The sequence below is a fragment of the Empidonax traillii genome, unplaced genomic scaffold, assembly GCF_003031625.1.
Source record: "Empidonax traillii isolate 1590-97213 ecotype Southwest subspecies unplaced genomic scaffold, ASM303162v1 scaffold1257:size348801, whole genome shotgun sequence".
Lineage (NCBI taxonomy): Eukaryota > Metazoa > Chordata > Aves > Passeriformes > Tyrannidae > Empidonax > Empidonax traillii.
Window position 1 is genome coordinate 196,096 of NW_020956450.1, and position 19,233 is coordinate 215,328.

At 42.9% G+C, this 19,233-nt stretch overlaps 1 protein-coding gene across 4 annotated transcripts in view; it reads left to right on the top strand.

Annotated features, from left to right (window-relative positions):
- The window catches only part of TACC2 (transforming acidic coiled-coil containing protein 2), a 124,390-nt gene extending 113,310 nt beyond the window's left edge, over positions 1–11,080 (top strand). For all 4 annotated transcript variants that reach the window (XM_027906195.1, XM_027906192.1, XM_027906193.1 and 1 more), the window contains 5 exons: positions 2,877–2,920; positions 7,929–8,089; positions 8,430–8,536; positions 9,552–9,672; positions 10,501–11,080. In XM_027906195.1, coding sequence (XP_027761996.1) covers positions 2,877–2,920; positions 7,929–8,089; positions 8,430–8,536; positions 9,552–9,672; positions 10,501–10,566 — 499 coding nt within the window. In that variant the 3' untranslated portion in view covers positions 10,567–11,080. The remainder of the gene's footprint in view (positions 1–2,876; positions 2,921–7,928; positions 8,090–8,429; positions 8,537–9,551; positions 9,673–10,500) is intronic.
- Positions 11,081–19,233: the final 8,153 nt, after the last annotated feature.

Genomic DNA, 19,233 nt, shown 5'->3' on the forward strand with positions numbered 1-19,233 from the left:
GAGTGCCAGGAGTCACACATGGCAGATTGGAACTGTGGCAGCACAGGGCTCTGAGCCAAAGTATCTTAAGAGAAGCATCTGCAAAAGGCAAGGGCAGCCCCTTTATTTCTTTTTTTTTTTACCATCTCCCAGTGCCCAGCTGAGTTCTCTCACCTCTCTTGCTCTCTGCTGGGAGAGGGAAACAAAACCCTGGCATAACCCTCAAGGGCTTAATGAGGAGAAGGAGAAAGGAGAGGCTGCAAGCAGTCAAACCGAGGGAGCAGAGCAAGGAATGAACAAAATTAGGAGTTGTAAAGAATGTCTCAGCATGCAGCACACGCTCAAGTGTGTGTTTGGTCTGCTCTCTGGAAGCTGCTGGGCTGCACGTGTCTGCTGGGCACTGCCAGAGGCTGCTTATTCCCTCTTGGAAGGAGAGTGGAGCAGGGGGTGACACAGAGCAGCTGGCATTCCATAGGTTCTGTCCCCTCATCTTCCTCACAGTAACATGCTTGTGTGTCTGCACCCTCAATAAAATCTGATTAGAAAAAAAGCCATTATCTGAGCCAAAATTCTCACAGGCACATGCCTGGAACACATGGATGGGAAAAAACCCCACAAACCCCTGACTGATATTGTCACCAAATGATGAACACGCATATGTGCACAGAGAAAGGTTTCTCTTGGAGGATGGAATGTTGAAATGTGGTAAATTAGAGATGCAGCATGTGACATAATAATAAGGAAGGAGTGGAGGGATTATCTTGAGTTGGAAGCACAAAAGCATCCCTTTCCACAGAAGGAGAAGCAATGCTTTTCTGCCCAAGTAGAGGCTGCTCCAGCTGGAATATGCTGACTTCCTCTAAATTTCCAGGAAAACATCAATCTGGAGAAAATGCCACTCCAGAGAACAGAAGCCAAAATAGGTTTAATAGTGCAAGAACTATCAAAGAGCTAAACCAGGGTGGGCTGTACCACAATCCAAGAGGCAGGCAAGAAATATTTGTGGTGCCTCAGTAAGGGGAGTCAAGCAGATGACCCCTGAGATCCTTGGTAGCCCTGGCTTTTGGTGGGTTTATGACTTAACGAAATTTCAGGAAGTCAGTAAATGAATGACTGACTGACTGTCTAAAAGAGCAAAAGTTAGGCCTGTGCAGCATGTCAAGCTGGGGCTAAATGTGCCCTCCCAGGGAGTAATGATGTGGCAGCATCCTTTCATTCTCCAGCCACAATGACCATTTTTTAGGCTGCTTGACTGAAAGAGGCCTTTGACATGAATCTGGAACAAATTCCTCACTTGACTACCTTGCTTCCCAAATTGCATGTTATTAAGATCAGTGTGCCACTGCAGCATCCCCTTCTGCTGAACAGCTGCCAGATGATTCATAAGGCTGGGTAGTGCAGGGAACTACAGTGGTGCCTATTTGCATTAGTCTAACCTGGTGAGAGTAAGAAATAGGTAATGTGATTTAATTTGGCTGCCAGACTCTGTGGTGCTGCTCAGGCTGGGAAGTGGTCATTGCCCTGAGCCCTTGGCTTCATCTTCTAGGATGATAAAACTTCCTAAAGGTGCCTGGTGTTACAAGGATATGACAAGGCTTTAAAATCCTTATTGCTTACAGCAAAGCTTTTGAGGTAATCTGCTCTGGACATGAAACCAACCCCTTCCTTTTAAGGGGAAATCCTTGCTGCTGTCTTTGCTCTCTGAAGTGTCATTTATGGTTCAAAAGGAACAATCCCAGTCCACAGGGGTAGAGCCTCTGCTCTGCTGAGTGCCCTGCAGGACCAGGGCAAGGGAGATGCTGCTGCCCTTGGGGGCAGGTGGCCTTCCCAGGGGTTCTGGGCTCTGCCTGTGATTCAGATTTGGGGCAGCAGATACTGGGGTTGCTCCTTTGACTTTTTGGGAGTTCTGCACGTTTCTCCTTTCCTTACTGGCTTTTGTCTCAGGGTTTTCCCACATCCTTTCTGTAACCTCCCCAACTGCAGCAGGCCTCTAAAACAAGTGAAAGCCAGCTAAGACTTCAAAAGAGACTTATTCAAACCCCAGTTTTGAATATCCACTTCAGATGAAGTGTGTGGTAATTTTGTTTTTTGTAGACAGTCCTACGTGGCTCATGAATCAAAGCACAGATCAAGCTAGTCTCATTTCATTAGCTTTATTTGGCTCTGGGAAGGGATGGATCATCTTTCTAAATCGCATTTAATCTGCTTATTTTGGCTAACCTCTTTTCGAGAAGGAAATTCAAAGCCTACCGTGAGTATATGAAATAAAACAGCCTTAAAAGTAACATTTTGCCACCTCTGCTTCAAAAACAAATTTGGGAAGTGGCACATGATCGATTTGGTGCTACATTTTTGAATATTGTGGTCTCGTTCTTTTAAGTGCAAATGGATCATTTAGTCTTGAGAAGATTCATTTAGCAGACGAGATGTATTTTGAGTGAGGGCCAGCTCTACTCCTGTTAAGTTTGCTTGCTACCAATTAAAAGTTTACTTGATGTTCGTATTAAAATAAACACAAATATGGAGAAGAGAGGAGAAAGCAATGGAAAAATAAGGCCCTTTTTAATTCTAGAATTGGGCCAGTGTGATCATGTTTATATTTAAATTATGATTGGTGATGTACTTTGGGCATGACTCAAAAAACAGAATTTGTTTCAAAGCAATCCCTTTTTCCTTCTCCCACCTTTATTGATTTCCATGGAGAATGAAAAATCAGGTGCAGTGTTAAAACTGCCAGTCTTATTTGTTACTCGGGCAATAAAGAACATATAAAAGCATCACAGGGTTCTGTATCTCTTAAAACCCCACAATTCAGTTACTGATGGTGTTGTTTTCTAAGTAAACATGACGATTATGTTGTTTGCCAAAAGCTTTTTTGTTTTTCTCCCTTCTTGTAGGAAAATAGTTTCGGAATATGAGAAGACGATTGCTCAGATGATAGGTAGGTGTTCCTGCTCTGGAAGGTACTCTCTGGTTGAAGTCTGTGGACTTCATTTTGATGCTGGCTACATCTGCTGATGCTGCTGGGAATGTGAATGCATCTGAGGAACACCTGTGTAGGGAAAATCAGGGCTTCAGTTGACAGCCAGCAGGTCCTGGGGCAGTTCAGGTGACACAGGAGGTCAGGGCTTCCATTTCTGCGTCAAAGCAAACTGTCCCGTGGGAAACACGTTCAGATGGTTTGCCCCAAATTCAAGGGTATCTCAGGGAGAGACTTCCAATGACCCAAAAACCCCTTAGGCATCCACTCCCAGCTGTTTAGTGGCAGATACCAAATTTAGCTCTTCACAACAGCAGGGATTATCTGTGCTAAGTGCATCGATTGGACCGAAACCAAGATTAACTCCAATCCCAGCTGGGAGTTTATGAGTGGCCAATCCACCCCCCCTCCCCCCCCACCCAGTAACTTACTGACACAGGAGTCTCCTTTAAGGTCTAAATTATGACATGCTTTGCCTGTCAGTAATTAAACCCCACCTTTGTTAACAGCACGAGCCACAAATGGAAAGCTCTACATGGGGTAGCGTTTCCTGCATTTCTCAGCCACTGGGAGACACCCCAGCATGCTCTCAAATTTGCCTTTAACTAACTAACTAACTAAATTTTGCAATAATGACGATGATAATAAAGTAATTAATAAAATATCTAATAATAATATATGCTAATGATATGCCTGGCTTCAGTCTCTAGGGTGTTACTCTGCCATTGCATTCTGTGTGTACAACTGAGCCAACTTGCCTGCCTTCTGACATAGTGCTTGTCGTTGTCACGGTGCAGGTGTTAGAATGGGAGTGACCAGAGTATGAAAAGTACTTATTTCACTTCGCTTTGCACTAAATATGCTCTGGTATATACCCTGAACCTGGCCAGTCATATGGACACACACAGGACCTTGTCCTTTTTTTCCCCGAGCAACAGTTAGCAGCAGAAGTTTCTTTTTGACGTCAGAGTCAAATTCTAGTTCAGAAAAACAGAGTTAAAAAAAAAAAATAAATGTTGAGACCATAGTGCAAGAAGTAGATATAGAATAGGGGTCCTGAGGCGAAGGCACAGCCTTGGTGTACGTGGTACATTCCACCACTGCCACTTCCTCTTGTTGCAAAGAAATGAAGGATAATTAAAGCCCAGGGCCATTTACTGCTGAGGAAACAGAAAGACCCTTAAACTTCCCATTCAGAGTATCAGAGTGTTTCAGACGCTCCGTGGCAAGTTTTTAGGAGTTATGGCTATAAGTAATTTTATTTGCTGCCCATTTGCAAAGGAACTGAGCCAACAACAGGGACACAGAGAACACGTGTTAATTGGAGCAGTATGCAAATTCTACAGCATGGTGGTATGTTAAATGCAAGGGTTCCCCCTGCATTTAACGTAAAGTTTTGATCTAATTGTCCCACTTTCTCGTGCCATTTCTCGTAAACTGCTGTCTCTTCTGGTACAGGAATCCGCTCATGCAAATGCCACGTGTGGAGGGAAAAATGTCTGTGTGCTATTTGCATGTACTTCACTGACCTGTTATCACAGTGATGCCTTAGTGCTAAAGCAAGATATGCACTGTTACAAAAGAAATGCCTGTGCTGTTTCTGCTGATGATTTCACCCTCCTGAGCTATTTATGCAGCCCTGTTAGCAGGGCACAAGTGAGCCAAGTTCACCAGTCCCTCTTGGTGAATATTTGGTGGGGTCAGCAGGTCCTGCTGAGCTTTTTGGAGGTTGACATGCGTGTATAATGAATATAGAAAATATTCCATATTAACAATAGATGGTTGCCTACGTTTGCCTGTAAAGGCACTGAAAACATGCAGGCAATAACTGCCTTTGATTCCAAGGGCTGTGGAAGGTTTGTCATACCCATATAGGACCCAATATCACCCAATTTAGTTTATGTGATTATGTGACACTGTACAGCCAGAGCTTGCAAGCTGTCAGTGTAGAGATCACTCTTAGTGTCTCTTTGCATATTTTCTTACTGGTGCTTTAACTTTTTTTTGCCTTTTTCCTTACACTTGCCTCAACCCCTGACATGTTTTAGTTTACACTGAGAAGTGGGGGAGAAAAAAGATTGGCCTTTCCAGGCCAAGCTGCTGCTTGTGCTGCTGCTTTGCTGCCTGGTGCCCAAGTTTCTGCAGCTCACAACTGCGTGGCTGTGTGGAGCAGAGCCTGTGTAACCCCAATGTCCACTGCACCCCACCCTCCACACATCTTGATCAGAACTACCCCCAGTCCCCCTCCAAAATCCCCATCCCAGTTCCTTCTCATTGATGGATTTGTAAGTTGGGTTGGTGTGGGTTTTTTTGGTTTTTTTTTTTGGTTTTTTTTTTTTTCTGTTAAAAATGTATCCTTATACTTTACATTTAGGGACATTGTTAAATCCCCCTTGTGAAAAACAAACAGATGTTATGCTTTGTGCATTACAGGTTGTTGCATTACTTATTTTCTGCTTTCCTAACAATTCCCGATTTTCTATTTTGCTTCCGTTTTCGTTGCTTCTTGCTATTTGCTTGCAAAAACAAAACAGGCAAGCCTGGTAAGTAAAGCTTTTCACCAACTTTCACACCAGCATTTTGCATTTTTTTTAGTTACTTTTGCTTTTGTTCTCTGTTTGCTGCATTCCCATTGAGTCGTGTGAGTAACAGTGAGCTGAGCCTGAAAGTGGATCTGGATAGTTTTAGTCCTGAGCATTCTGCTGTTATTGCTGGTGAGCCACGGACAGTGAGTGGTGTAGACAGTGCAAGTAGTTTAATTTAAAGTATCTTGATTACATAACCTCATAAATAACCTGAGAAATAAGTATCTGTAACTGCTTGGCCAAGATTTGGCTGGCGGAACATTATCAGCACGATTCCCCTAAGCAGCGTGTTGGTTGAAACTAAATCACGGTTTTAGAAAATAGAAGGTCCCTTCCAACCCAAAACATTCCATGATTTGATGAAAACATCACATAATACTCCAGTCCCCCTCCAGCCAAGGGCCAGTTTTTCTTTTCTGTAGGATTTAACCATTTTGTTTTGGGAGCATCGCTTGCACAGGGCTTGGAGCAACCTGGGAGAGTGGGAATTGTCCCTGCCCGTGGCAGGGGGTTGGAACAAGATATGCTTTAAGGTCCCTTCCAAGCCAAACCATGCTGTGATTTTATATCATCTGCCACTATTTCCCGTGTGTAAATTGAAGTGGGGCTTGGGATTGAGTGTTTGAGGAGAGGAGGAGGGGGCACCACGATGCACTGGGAGGAAGAGGAGGAGCTCGGTAGTTGTGAGGAAGCACAAGAATTACCAACTTTCCACCTGCCCTAAAAACAAGTAAGAAGGAAGTTGCTAAAATACCTCAGAGGGGCAGGAAAAGTGAAGTTGTGAAATTTAAATACATTAAAATGCAATAGATGGTCATGCAAAGGGACCCCTTGTCCTGCCTGGAGTTGTGATGAAAGAACTCTTACCAGAGGCCAGTAAGTGTTTTGGAATTAAGCTTCACACTGTGTAATCTCCAGCGTGATTAAACAATTCTAGTGCTGGAACACGAGGTGACAGCTTCTCAGATTTAGAAAAATAAACACAGGAGACAACAAATGGTTCATTATTTATATTGAGAATACATTAATTTTGACACTGTGGATGAACACAGGGTGTCTTTAAGAAGGCAAAATAGAAAAGAATGTTAATTCTTTATAAAATGTTAAATATATCGAACTGATCTGGCATTACAGGGCTTTGGGTTTCTCTGTTCTGCCATATCAAAGGTGTTTGTTCACCAGTAAAATAAAGGTGTTACAAGCAGGTCCTGAGAGTTGCTCTGGTTCCTTTCATCTTCTGCATCACAGAGCAATATTGAATATGCAAAAGGAAGAGATTATTCTCAGATTGGGAATTGACAGTATCAACTTTGACATTTGGGGCTGACCAGCACTATAAATGTTTAATTCAGGTGAAAACTTCAAATTAAAAAAAAAAAAAAAAAGGAAACTTTCATTTAGTTCTTTATATTCTAAAAAAGGCCTAAATGAAAAGCTGTACATTCTGAAATGCCCCATGCTTTTTATGTGGGAGACCTTCTTTCCTTATTTCTGTTTCTGTTATAGACCAAGGAAAAGGGTAATATAAAAATCACTGTGTTTTGCAGATTGGTTTTCATTTCAGTATCATTCAAAGTAGCCCTTAAAACACAGACACAGGAATCATATTTTAGAATAAGAAGGAAACAATGCAGCATTTTGGCAGACAGTGCCAGACTTTTTCTTCCAGTGTTATATGGATATTCCAACTTATTATGAGGTCAATTCCCTTGAAAAGTTCTCTTCTGTATGGATTTGGATTCCTGTTGTGTTCTTCCCACCATCCCTGGCTCAAATTTAACTATCCATGGGAGGATCTTGGCAGATGTTTTTTGCAGACCAGAGCTTAGGAAGGCTGTTTGGTGTTAGATTTCCTTTCTGCCACATGCTACAGTAATCCTAAAAATGAGAGCTGGCAAGACACTGTTTTTCCAAGGGAAGAGTTGGAGTTAATTCCACTAAATAAAGTGCCTTGTTTTTACGAAAGAGATGCCAGGAGATCAATAGCATATATCAGCAATGGCAAATAATTTGTTTCCACTGCTGATAATATGCCTAACTGTCCTTTCCCGTAGTTAGTAGATCTTTAGGCAAACAGGGGAAATCCAACACCTGCCTTTTCATGGGAACAGCCAAGTTCAGAGTGAATAAACCAGCAGTACAGAGATACATTCACATTTTCCCCCAACATCAAAATATTTAAGTATCCCTGTTTTTAGCAACTGTTATCCAAAACAGGATTGTGTCTTTATATAAAAATTACTTTTTTGCATCCTGCAAACTTACTGATACACAACACAGAGCACAGCATAGTAGAAACTGTAGATGACAGCTAAATCAGTGTTCTTACTACTGCTACCCTACTGAAAATCTTTTTTCCCTTCCCCTTCTCTCCTTTCTAACAGAGGATGAACAGAGGGAGAAATCTGTGTCCCACCACACCGTTCAGCAGCTGATAGTGGAAAAGGAACAAGCTCTGGCAGATCTGAACTCAGTGGAGAAATCCCTGGCAGATCTTTTCAGGAGATACGAGAAGATGAAAGAAGTGTTGGAGGGGTTTCGGAAGGTGAGTCGTGTCAACACCTGCAAAGGGCAGATTGAGGGGGCTCTCAGTGCTGCTGAACAGGAGGCATAGCTGGTGTTTCCAGCCAGTTCTCATGCACTGCATCAGGTCTAAAGGTCTAAAGTGCATGACATAACACAGTCCTCAGGTGAGGGATTGCAGGCGGTTATCAAATGCCAGCAGAGCTGGAAAGCTTTTTTGCGTTGTGTAATATTGCTTCAGGTGGCCTCTGCAGGGGTGGGGGGGTCAGCCCTAAAAATAGCCGTGTGTGACTCCTACCAATAGGTGCCTGCCCTACATTTTGACCCCTTGGATTAAATTTAATGTGATCTTCTCTTTTAAGAACGAGGAAGTGTTAAAGAAATGCGCACAGGAATACTTATCACGAGTGAAGAAGGAAGAGCAGAGGTATCAAGCTCTCAAAATTCACGCTGAGGAAAAACTGGACAGGTAATTGATTCATGGAATCACAGAAAGGGACCGTAGAGACCATTGTGTCTCAACCCACTGCCACAGGCAGGAAGACTTTCCACTTGATCAGGTTGTTCCAGGTCCCGTCCAGCCTGGCCTTGGACACTTCCAGGGATGGGGCATGGATTGTACACATCTTTTTCCAGGAGTCGATCCTGCAGGAGAATTTCTCTGATGTGCTGGTGTTTCTTCCAGCTCCTGACCACGCAAAACACCTCAAATTTCTATTTTTATCGAACATCTTCATGTTTCTTTTTCCCACGGAAGATCAGGAAAGAAGCCACTAGCCAGATTTATGGAGGTGCAGAGGGCTGCAGCTCAGATCTGTGCACCTGCAGCCAGTATTCCTGCCCCCAGAGGTTTGCCTCTGCCCCTGTGCTGTCTTATTACCCCTGTATCATTCAGCAGAACAGAACCTGTAAGTGCTGCTCGGCTCTTTCAGTGCAGCAGCAGTTGGGTGCTCTCTCCCTGCTGACACTGGGGCAGCCAAGCAGGATCAGCCCAATTGTGCTGAGGATGATAAGCAATAGTTACACAAAAGATCGTACCAGGTGTGCACAGATAAGCTACTGTTAAGGAGTGAACATCAGGCTGTGGTTAAAGAGAGGCAGCTCTGGTTGATTTTTAAGTGGGTTTTTTTTCTATATTTTCATGTAATGACCAATTAAGCATTTCTAGGAACTACATTCGTAACTCCCAGTACAGACTCCTGAACTGGAGATCAGATTTACAAACTGCCATAAAACACCTCTGCCCAAGTGATTGATTGTGACCCCAGCACACATGTCTGAAGGGAGCAACACAGACATTAGGAAAGGACTTTTCAGCCTTTGCTGAGCAAGAGAGGGAGTCGTGAAAAGTCTCTAGAGACAAATCTCAGAATGCTGTCGAGGATGTGCCCTCTCCACCCACTGTTAAGGTGCACTCCACCCCTTGGTACCCTCTGCCCTTTCCTGTAGAGAACCTGACGTGACCAAAACCTGTGTTTTTCCAGAGCCAATGCTGAAATTGCACAAGTGAGAGGCAAAGCTCAGCAAGAGCAGGCGGCGTATCAAGCCAGCCTTCGTAAGGAGCAGCTGAAAGTGGACGCCTTGGAGAGAACACTGGAACAAAAGGTAAACAGCAATTCACCTCTCCCTGGAGGTCAGACCAGACCACAGGTCTGCCCTGCTGCTCAGGTCCAGCTGGCTCAGCAGCGTCCTGGCACCAGGGAGGGCAGCACTGCCCAGATTTTGGGATGAAATCCTCCAATTGCACCAGGCGTTTGAGGCAGATGGTTTGACCCGAGTCCCCCGAGTGCTGGGGGCTGCCTCAGCCTCAGCCAGAGCTCAGGGTGCACAGCTACACTCTAGGCACTTGGATTACTTTGTTTCCCGAGTTTAAGACCCTGCTTCAGTTCTTCTTCCAGGTTTTGTTTCCCTTTTTTAGTTTTAGCTACGATTCTGGTGCTAATTCCAAAGTGCCGGTAGGAAATGCCTATTTATAGCTCATGTTCCCTAGCTCAGCCAAGGGAGCTTGCTTTGACGTAGCACAGCTTGTCCTTGCTCAGAGCCCTGCAAAACAGGGTGAAAATAATGAAAAAAAAAACCAGAAAAGTGCAGCCTAGAAACAAATTTACACTGTGTATCATTACGGTGTGCTGGGAATGGCTGTCACAAAGCTGTCTGCTTTGGTGCTAAATTGGATTTATGGAAGTCAGAGGAGCTCTTGTCTGGGAAAAAAAGTAAGCATTTGTTTGAATTCACATAGTTTGAATTCAATATAAACATGTAGCTGTACTACATATGCATATATACCTATATTTATAGGTATCCTGTTCTCAGGAGTGGAGGAAGCTTAATTTTCCCACACTTCTCCCAGTGGTTAGATAACATTAGAAAAAAAAAACCCCCTCGTCTTAATGCAGCAATATTTTTAATAATGCTTAATGTTTTATTTTCCAGAATAAAGAGATAGAAGAATTAACAAAGATTTGTGATGAACTGATTGCCAAAATGGGGAAAAGCTAACTTTTAACCAAATTTCTGGACTTCGATCCTGAGTGCAATATGACCATTGGCACACTGATGTCCATACATTTACGTGGACAGGTTATATTTTCACTTTTTCGTATGCACTACTGTATTTTCTTTCTAAATAAAGTTGATTTAATTGTATGCAGTACTAAGATGACTATCAGAATTTCTTGCTATTGTTTGCATTTTCATAGTATAATTCATAGCAAGTTGATCTCAAAGTTCCTGTATCAGGGAGATTGTCAAGTTCTCTAAGAAATTACAAATTGCTGATCCTAGCCTTCCCTTTGTACATGAGTTCCCATGTTGGATGTCTTTTGGATTTAATATAAACACGTATTACTTGCATGGGGACTCTTGCCTTAAGGAATGTAAACTTTATCTGCATTTGCCGATTTGTAAAATAAAATTTAAAATTAAAAAAAAAAAAAAAGGAAAAAAAAAAAAGAAAATGCATGTCACAAATGAAATTCTCTATTGTAAATAAATTTTTTCGTTGGAAGTTGAAGATAAGTATGGCTCTGTTTTGTGTCCTTCACTTGCCTTATTTCACGTTCAGCACCAGATACAGCAGCTCTTATGAATCAATTCCTTCACAGAAAGCACTTCAGGGGTCGCTGCTTGGAACCCTTTGTGGGTCACAAGAATATACTGCTTATGTGCACATATCTAGGTCTGTATCTCTCTAAATACATACATGTGTGTGTGTATATATATATATGTTGGATTTGGACCACTCGAGTCTCAAGCATAGTCTTAATCCTCCAAAATATTTAATGCTCTGACCCTGATCCAGCAAATCCCATGGGCAAATGTAATGAGGCTGCTGGAAGGACTTGGAGGCTGTGGCATGCGGTGATGGGATAGTTTTTAAGCATGTTCTAGCGCTGAAAAGTGAACACATTTCCTTCTTCCTGCTCCTGGAAGAATCTGCCTGCGGGGTTTGTGTAGATGAGGTACGTGTGACCAGAAGTGCCACCAGAATAAGCTCGATAAGTGGCGTTCTCGCACACCTCTTTATCCTGTAAGTTATCCTCTGCAGAGGATTAGCTATGTAAGAGAGGCATTAAAGCTGTAATAGCAAACAAACTGCTTTCTTTGGCTAATGGTGCACCTCTTGGATCTCCATGATGTGGACAGTCTTCAGCCTGGTTCTTGTCAGCTCCCTTTTTGTCCTCAAAAGTAAGTCAGCTCCCTTTTCTTTCTTTTTTTTTTTTTTTTTTTTTTTTTTTTTTTTTTTTTTTTTTTTTTTTTTTTTTTTTTTTTTTTTTTTTTTTTGCTTAATTTTCATTTCCTGCCTCGGGCGTGGCTGAGCCTCTTTGCTGTTCTGGGCTCCTCTCCTGGGTTGGGTTGGTTTCAGGTCCTTTTGGGTATGTGGTCAGCACAGAATTCCACCTCTGTAAAGATAAACATGTGTGCTGACAAATTCAAATGTACACGTGTCCCCACGAACAGCAAAGGGTGCCATCTGCTCTGCGAGGGTCAAGTAAGGTATTTTAAGTATTTTCAAATTCGTGCCTGCCTTTGACAATACCATGTAGTCTGAGCTAAGGAGAAGAAAGAGGATTGAGTTACAGTTGTAATGTTTAAACAAAAGCAACACTCAAGACGTATTTTTGGGCTTTCCAGCAGAGTTGATACTTAAGGAGAAAATGAAATCTGGATCAGAGTAAGATTTAATGTGTTTTTAATGTGTTTTTTTGTGGTACTGGGAACCAAGGATCATAAGGGGGGGGGGGGGAACATGATTCTCCAACTTGTTACAGAGAACTCCGCTCTGAAAATCTTACAGGAAGGTGTGGATGAAGTTACAGAACACCAGATGTTCTTGGATTATTTTGAGCACAAATTGTAACAACTAAATAATATATGACTGTTTGGGTTTTTTTTTTTATCTTTAAAATCAGTGTCTGCACCGCTTCTTAAAAAGAAAAACTGATAAGATATGCAGAGCCTTTGGATTTTCTAAAACTTCCTGCCATTTTTTGTATGTGCTTCAAACAGAATTAGAGAGACTGCGCAGCTGATATATTTTAAATACTTTTTGTAAACTCTAAACCCTACTGCTCTAAGTGGTCTTTTTTTTCTCTTAACACCAGGTGAAGCACTGCAGTGCTACACCTGTGTAGGTTCTAATGATGAGGAGTGTAACAGACAAGGAACTCAGCAGTGCCCAGGGCATGCAGATGCCTGTGCAGTCATTAAAGGACAAGCAAGTAAGTAACCACAAATGGTTCAGACTCACTAAATTTTTTGCAGTAGAAATTAATAATCAGTGTTGGAAAGAGAAGAGTGTAGAGTATGTTAAGGGAGAAACAAAAAGTAAATGTTTCCTCTCAAAGTAAACCCTATTAATAAGTCTCAATTTTACTGTATCAGCAGTCTGATACAAAATCCTACATTTAAGTATTGCCCACTAAGTGACTTACCTGGAAATTAGGGAGGAAAATAATCTAAGGAGGCACTGCACTTGTGCCCATGCAGAGATGTTAAGGCTGCATCAGTTGAATCTGAGGTAAATGACAATTACTTCAGTGGGAGCTTGTCGGTGTTCTGCCATCTGATGCAGTTGTGCTCATTTGCTCTCAAAGAGGTTAGTCAGGGTGGTCAGGCTGTGCTGAGGGGCTGCAGGTGGGAGGGGTGACTGCTTGCAGGTATGTTTGGGCTCAGTGTGGCTCTGTTGCAGGCGGAGTTATGAAGTCCTGCTCGTACAGATCCTTCTGCGAGAAGGCGAGGAGGGACGGCTACCGAGCGCCCGGAGTGAGCGTCTTCTGCTGCTACTCCAACAACTGCAATAAGAGCCTGGCTTCGAGAATCACCCTCTCCACTGGCTACTTCTTCCTCCTCATCTTTACGTTGCTGTGGCACCCGTTGCTGAAGCTGACATGAGGGGGATTTAAAAAAAAAACAACAGAGTATTCTGAAGCAACAAGTCTGCCTTCTTAGCAAGGGATGGTAATATTTCATAATCATTTATTACACACAGACCATGTACCACATATCTCAGTAGGCAAAAAGCATCAGGCAGACGTGACAGATGTTTAGATAAAAATTGTTTCATCTGCTCAGTTTGTCTTGACCTATATGTAAGAGATGCTGCCCTGTTCTTTTTTTTAATCCTAAGGGGTTGATTGTGCAAATACGTAACGCTGTCCCACAATTTAGAGAAGGAGAAATCTTTGCTGCAAGTAGCTTTGTAGTAAGGTAAAGGAGCAATATCTTCCAGGTGCTGTTTACTGTAGGCAGGCACTCAAAAGCAAGCTAAAATTTTCAAGCACAAGGTGACTGAAAATTCTAGCAAGCAGTTTAGTCTTTTAGAGAACGTTGGCATACTGGACAGAGCCAGAAAACTTGAAACAAAGATGGTTTAGTATTTATACAAACTGGTAAGAGGAGGTCATTGAGAGAACAATGCATAGAGGTATGTTATATTATGTATTATATATTATTCCTGGAAGTGTTCAAGACCAGGACAGGGCTCGGAACAACCTGGGATAGTGGAAGATGTCCCTGCCCACGGCAGGGGGGTTGGAGTGAGATGATCTTTAAGGTCCCTTTGAAGCCAAACCATTCTATGATTCTGTGTATTTCCTGGAAAAAAAAAAACCACTTTCCAGTCTCCTCTTTTCTGATCCTTTGAGAATCCTACTACAGCACTGGGAGAAGAAGAAAAGAGAAGAGCCTGGGAGTTGTTTTGAACTGGTAAGCTCCCTCCAAAGATCAGCTCAATCTATCTCCTCTGCTGCTTTTGAGAGTAAGTGCTTAATCCCTGTCTTGAAGGCTTAAGTAATAATGCTGTTAATCCAAATTCTTGCCATTTCCACTCTGTAGATAATTCTTCACTGTCCTAAACACCGTTCTTTGACAATAAGAGTACAATGTCTCCCCCTCCAATGACGTGATTGAGTTTATCTGAGGTGGTTTATGTATCCTTTTCATTTTGCAAAGTGAACGAAATTACTTGGAGACCTTTAGAGGTGTAACGAACTAAATGAATAGTTTTAATAATCCCACTCATTGCAGTCTTACCAAGTAAATGATGCAGAGTGGGCCACGTAGCAGAGAGCATTGTGCATCCCTGGTTATTAGACAGGTGTGATGGTCCTTTGGTTGAAAAGCAGGAGAGATGGGAAGTGACACGAGGCGTGGTGTGATCACCCTAAGCAGGGTCTTGGGTCTGTGATATTGGAGAGCAGGGTGGTACCTCCTCTGATTCAAAACTCAGAGTTGACAGGCAACCAGAGGAGTGATATTTGTGGATTTTAATATCCAGCTGTGATGATCTGCTCTCATGCCTGCCCCACAACGTGCATAGGAGCGGCCTAAAGTCCAGCTGGTGTAACCGAAGTAGAGGTGGTCTTGGCAGTTCTAGTTTTAGTTGCCTCTTTGGGCAGATGTTTGGTCAACACTTTAAGGAACTCACAAAGCACGTGACAAGGTAGTTTTTCCACTAGCTTTGCGTCGTGACTTTTTTTCGGTATAGTTCTTTGGAAAATCAGTTCCAGCAGCGTGTCATACAATTCTGCACATTCACCAGAATTTTAGGGGGTTTGCAAACTCTAGGGAGCTTCTTCGAGTGAAATCAGGGAAACCTCCGTGTAGAGCATAAATTCCTCACCTGCCTCGTAGCTGTTGCCTGTCACATGGACCAAACTGTCCCCTTGCTTTATTGTCCTCTTTTCTCTGTGTGGATCTTCTCATCATCTCGTGTAGATTGTGGCTTCAGACTGGCACTGCTCTCCTGGGGTTTGTTCAAATGGGCTCAGACAAGGCAGTTCTGGTCTATTTTTAGTCTCTAGGCACGAGTCTGATAAAGCTATGAATATAAAGATGGTAACAATGCAGCAAATCTTGGCTGAGAATGTTAATTTGGGCTTCAGTGTGTCATCTGTTAAAAATCACTTAAATTGGTGTAAGTATTTTTCATTTTTTTCTCGGCTTGAAGCAGTTCCTTCAATCTGGTCTGCTACGGGGAATAGGTGTTGATTGTATCTTTATTTTCTGATTGTTCTGTAATGATAAGTCTGTATCGAATGTAATCTCTGTATATGCTCAGCGCATTTCCTTAATGAGAAAATAAATTACATGCAATGGCTGACATTGTCTCCTGACATACAGAGCTGCTTCTTGTAATTGGGATTTCCAGTTGCATCTGGCGGCCTGTTTTCCTGCCGGAATTCTGTTGGTTTGTTGTGTTTTTTTTTTTTTTTAATGTGGGATGCCTTCCTTAAATCTGTTAGAGGAAATAGCGAGTGTTGGTAGTGTTCTTGCTGCTGTATTTCCATGGTAAAATAAGAAGGTAAATCTCTCTCCTCCTGACAAACACCATCTGTCGTTCCTTCAGGCAGCTCCGCCGCCTCCGTTTGGTTCTGCCCCCCAGCACGTCACGGGTTGGGCTCTGCTTTTTTACAGGTCTGACATTTTTCCTGCCTCTTTGTGAACCTGAACCTGTGTGTAGATATCTAGAAATGATAAACTGCATTTGTGGGTTGGTGGTTTCAGAGGGTTTTCACGGGGGTTGGCGTAAGCATTGATGGCAAGCACAGGGGGAAAAAAAAAAACCAAACAAGCAAAACAGAAGGAATATTTTTCAAACTCCATTAAAAATACAGAAAATATCTTAAAGTTTCCATTGCCATGACTGTGCAGAGCTATTCGCAGTCGTGTGTAAAGTGGGAAGTGTCTGCCTTCAGTTTTGTTCTGAAGTGTAATCATTGCTGGTGCAGCAGCAGGATCTTTCTGTCTTCCTGAGTGCCAACAGGCAGCTGGGACAAAAGAGGCAGAGACTGATACTCAAATGCCTTCTGTTGCAACTAAAAATGACAGAATTTCTTTTTCACCTGTTGTATTAGTCAGGTCTTTGTCATGTCTCTGTAGGATAAGTGCTGGATTTGGTTGTAACTCTGCCCTCTCACCTCCGAGGAAGGATCTCCAAAGGAAGAGATTCGTTATTTCTGATTTACAAGTGGGAGAAACTCTCAGTTATAACTAGAGCCCCAAAGTGTGATTTCTTTCTGTCCTCTTGTTTCTGGCAGTACAAACAGCATTTCCTTATTTTCCTATTCTTCTCGAAGACTACAAGAGACTCTTGGACCTCCCAGGAGGAAACATCTGAGCAAAGTACCCCGAGCTCTAAGATCATCCCTGCAAATGTACCATTTTGTTTGGGTCAGTGTTCATCCACACTTCTCTGCAGTGAGAGCAAAGTACCAAGTTGTTCTTGGTAAGGAAAAAAAACAACTATTGTGAGCTTTAAATCTAGATCAGAGAAGATCACCTCAAGACCTGCCATGGTTTTTAATGAAAGCTTAAAGTACATCTTGGCATCACAAACCACAGTTTCTTTTTTAACCTTTTTTGCTCCCACGAAATGTTAGCCATGAGTCTCTTGTACCTTGTGCTATCTTGTGCTATGTCTTTGTGTGCAATGAAAGCCCAGCTGTGACAGATTTCATTGTGAGCATCACTCCAGAGGGTCTTGACCTTTCTGGACCCTACAGATGTTTAGGACATAGCCCAGGGCTGTTGGCTGTGCCTGGTAACGTGCCCTCTGGAGGAGCCGTGTTATGAAATCAGAATTCCTGACTACAATTCATGGAGCTCAGGGTTATCACCCTGCATACACAAACACTCCCTCTTATCATCCACAGCCAGCAGTGCATGGGGTATTTTTAACTGGCAAGTTCATGATGTGCTCAGAGGTAGCACATTTACTCCACAGCAGAGTGGGAAAAAATGATGACACTGTTAATCCCAGTGAGAGTGTGTATAAAGAGTGTAGCTAGAAACTCACTGTGTCGGTGGCATAGGTAAAAATAAACTTTCTTCGCATCTGAAAGGGAAAAAAAACCCCACAAGTGAAAAGCCAATGTGGGATTGAGTTTGGAAAGAACCACAGAGGCAGCTCGTGGTGCTTGGCAGCGTGGCTTTGTGGAAAATAGGTCACATCAAAACCATCTCATCTGAGGTTATGGATTTTTGCTGATAAAGCCAAATGCATGGATTTTGCAGCACATTTCAGATGGAATTGCAGTCATGATATGCAGACTGAGAGTTCAAGAGTCGGGAGAGCGAAAGACTGCAAAAACAAGTTCTCAGCAGGAAATCATCCAAGTGGTGTCTTGGACACGGGCGAGATCACATCATCTCTCTGACAGCCTCGGGATGTGTCACAAAAAGAAGGGGCTGTCAAAGCAGTAACGTGTCTGCACTGAGATATTCCTGTGTGTGTTGCCATAGGGACGGGTTTCCAAGGGAAACAGGTAACGCAGTTTCCTGGAACAAAACTGGAGCACAGGAATGCCAGTGGGAGGATGGGGCTGAGCACTGAAACACAGGATGGTTTGGGTTGGAAGGGACTTTAAAGATCGTTTCATTCCAACCCCCTGCCATGGGTAGGGACACCTTCCACTAGCCCAGGTTGCTCCAAGCCCTGTCCAAGAACACTTCCAGGGATGGGGCAGCCACAGCTTCTCTGGGCAGCCTGTGCCAGGGCCTCTCCACCCTCCCAGGGAAGGATTTCTTCCTAATATCTAATTTACACCTACTCTCTTTTTTAGCCACTCCACCCTCCTTTCTTCTGCACTTAGCACTGTAATCCATGCAGGAGCAATAACTGAAATTCCTTACACCTTTTCTAGAAAACTGATTTAGCCCCACAGGCAATATTTCATAAAACTACCTTTTTAACTGCTACCTCGAAGGACTTGTAAGTATGAGATAATGTTTGACAGGTGAAGGGGAAATTCTCACTTGAAGTCATTTCCCTTTTCTGAAGACTTCCTGCCTTTCAACCTCACCAAAATGTTTTCAAGTTTTTCCTTTAAACACTCAAGAGGGGAAAGGTATTTGAACATCAGCAGAGACTCGGCCAAAAAAATAAGGCTGCTGTCCAAATGCAGTCACTGATTCCTACAGCCTCCATTGGAGACATCTGATGTCTTGTTTTATGCAGTGCCAGTCACCCTCAGGTTCTGATTTTCATTGCAAAAAGTCTGTCAATCTGCTTTGGAGCTCAGAGGGACTGGCTGGTGTCTCTTCAGCCAGGTCAGGTTTTCCTTAAAGACAAATTTCTGATGCATGGGTTTGCCCCTTTACTCTCCCAATCTACGCAGAGCTTTTCCAACATGTTCTTGAGATCCTGAGGATGTTCACCTCCTTTTAGCAACTTGTTTTTAATCCCTTTTACAATTTTGAATTGATGAGAAAATCTCCAAGAGCACATATTTATTAATTTCAAGTTCTCATCCATACGTGTCACTGGAACGACACTTCTAACAGGAGGATAATCTTGGAATTGCCTCTCCCAGCTGGGATTACTAGTTTCAGCCTTTATCAGCAGGGTAAGTTTTGCTCTGTTTTATTCTATGCTGCATATGAAAGCTGAATGGCTAAGGCCCATGTGAGCCAGCACCTCTGCAGTATCAAATGCCCTCAGTGCCTTTTTTGGGTCTCACTTCTGATTCACTGCATCTGTCAGAGCTGCCACACCAGCTGTACATGGGTGGGGGAGAGCAGCCAGAGACAAACCCTGTCTTCATCTCTTTCAGTCCTTCTAAGGGTTAAGCTTTACTTTTTGGAGTTGTCTTTCTGGACACCTCTTTTGCGCTGTACCATTAACAGTGCTCATGAGTATTTGGCAGCCTCCACCACTTGTTTCCA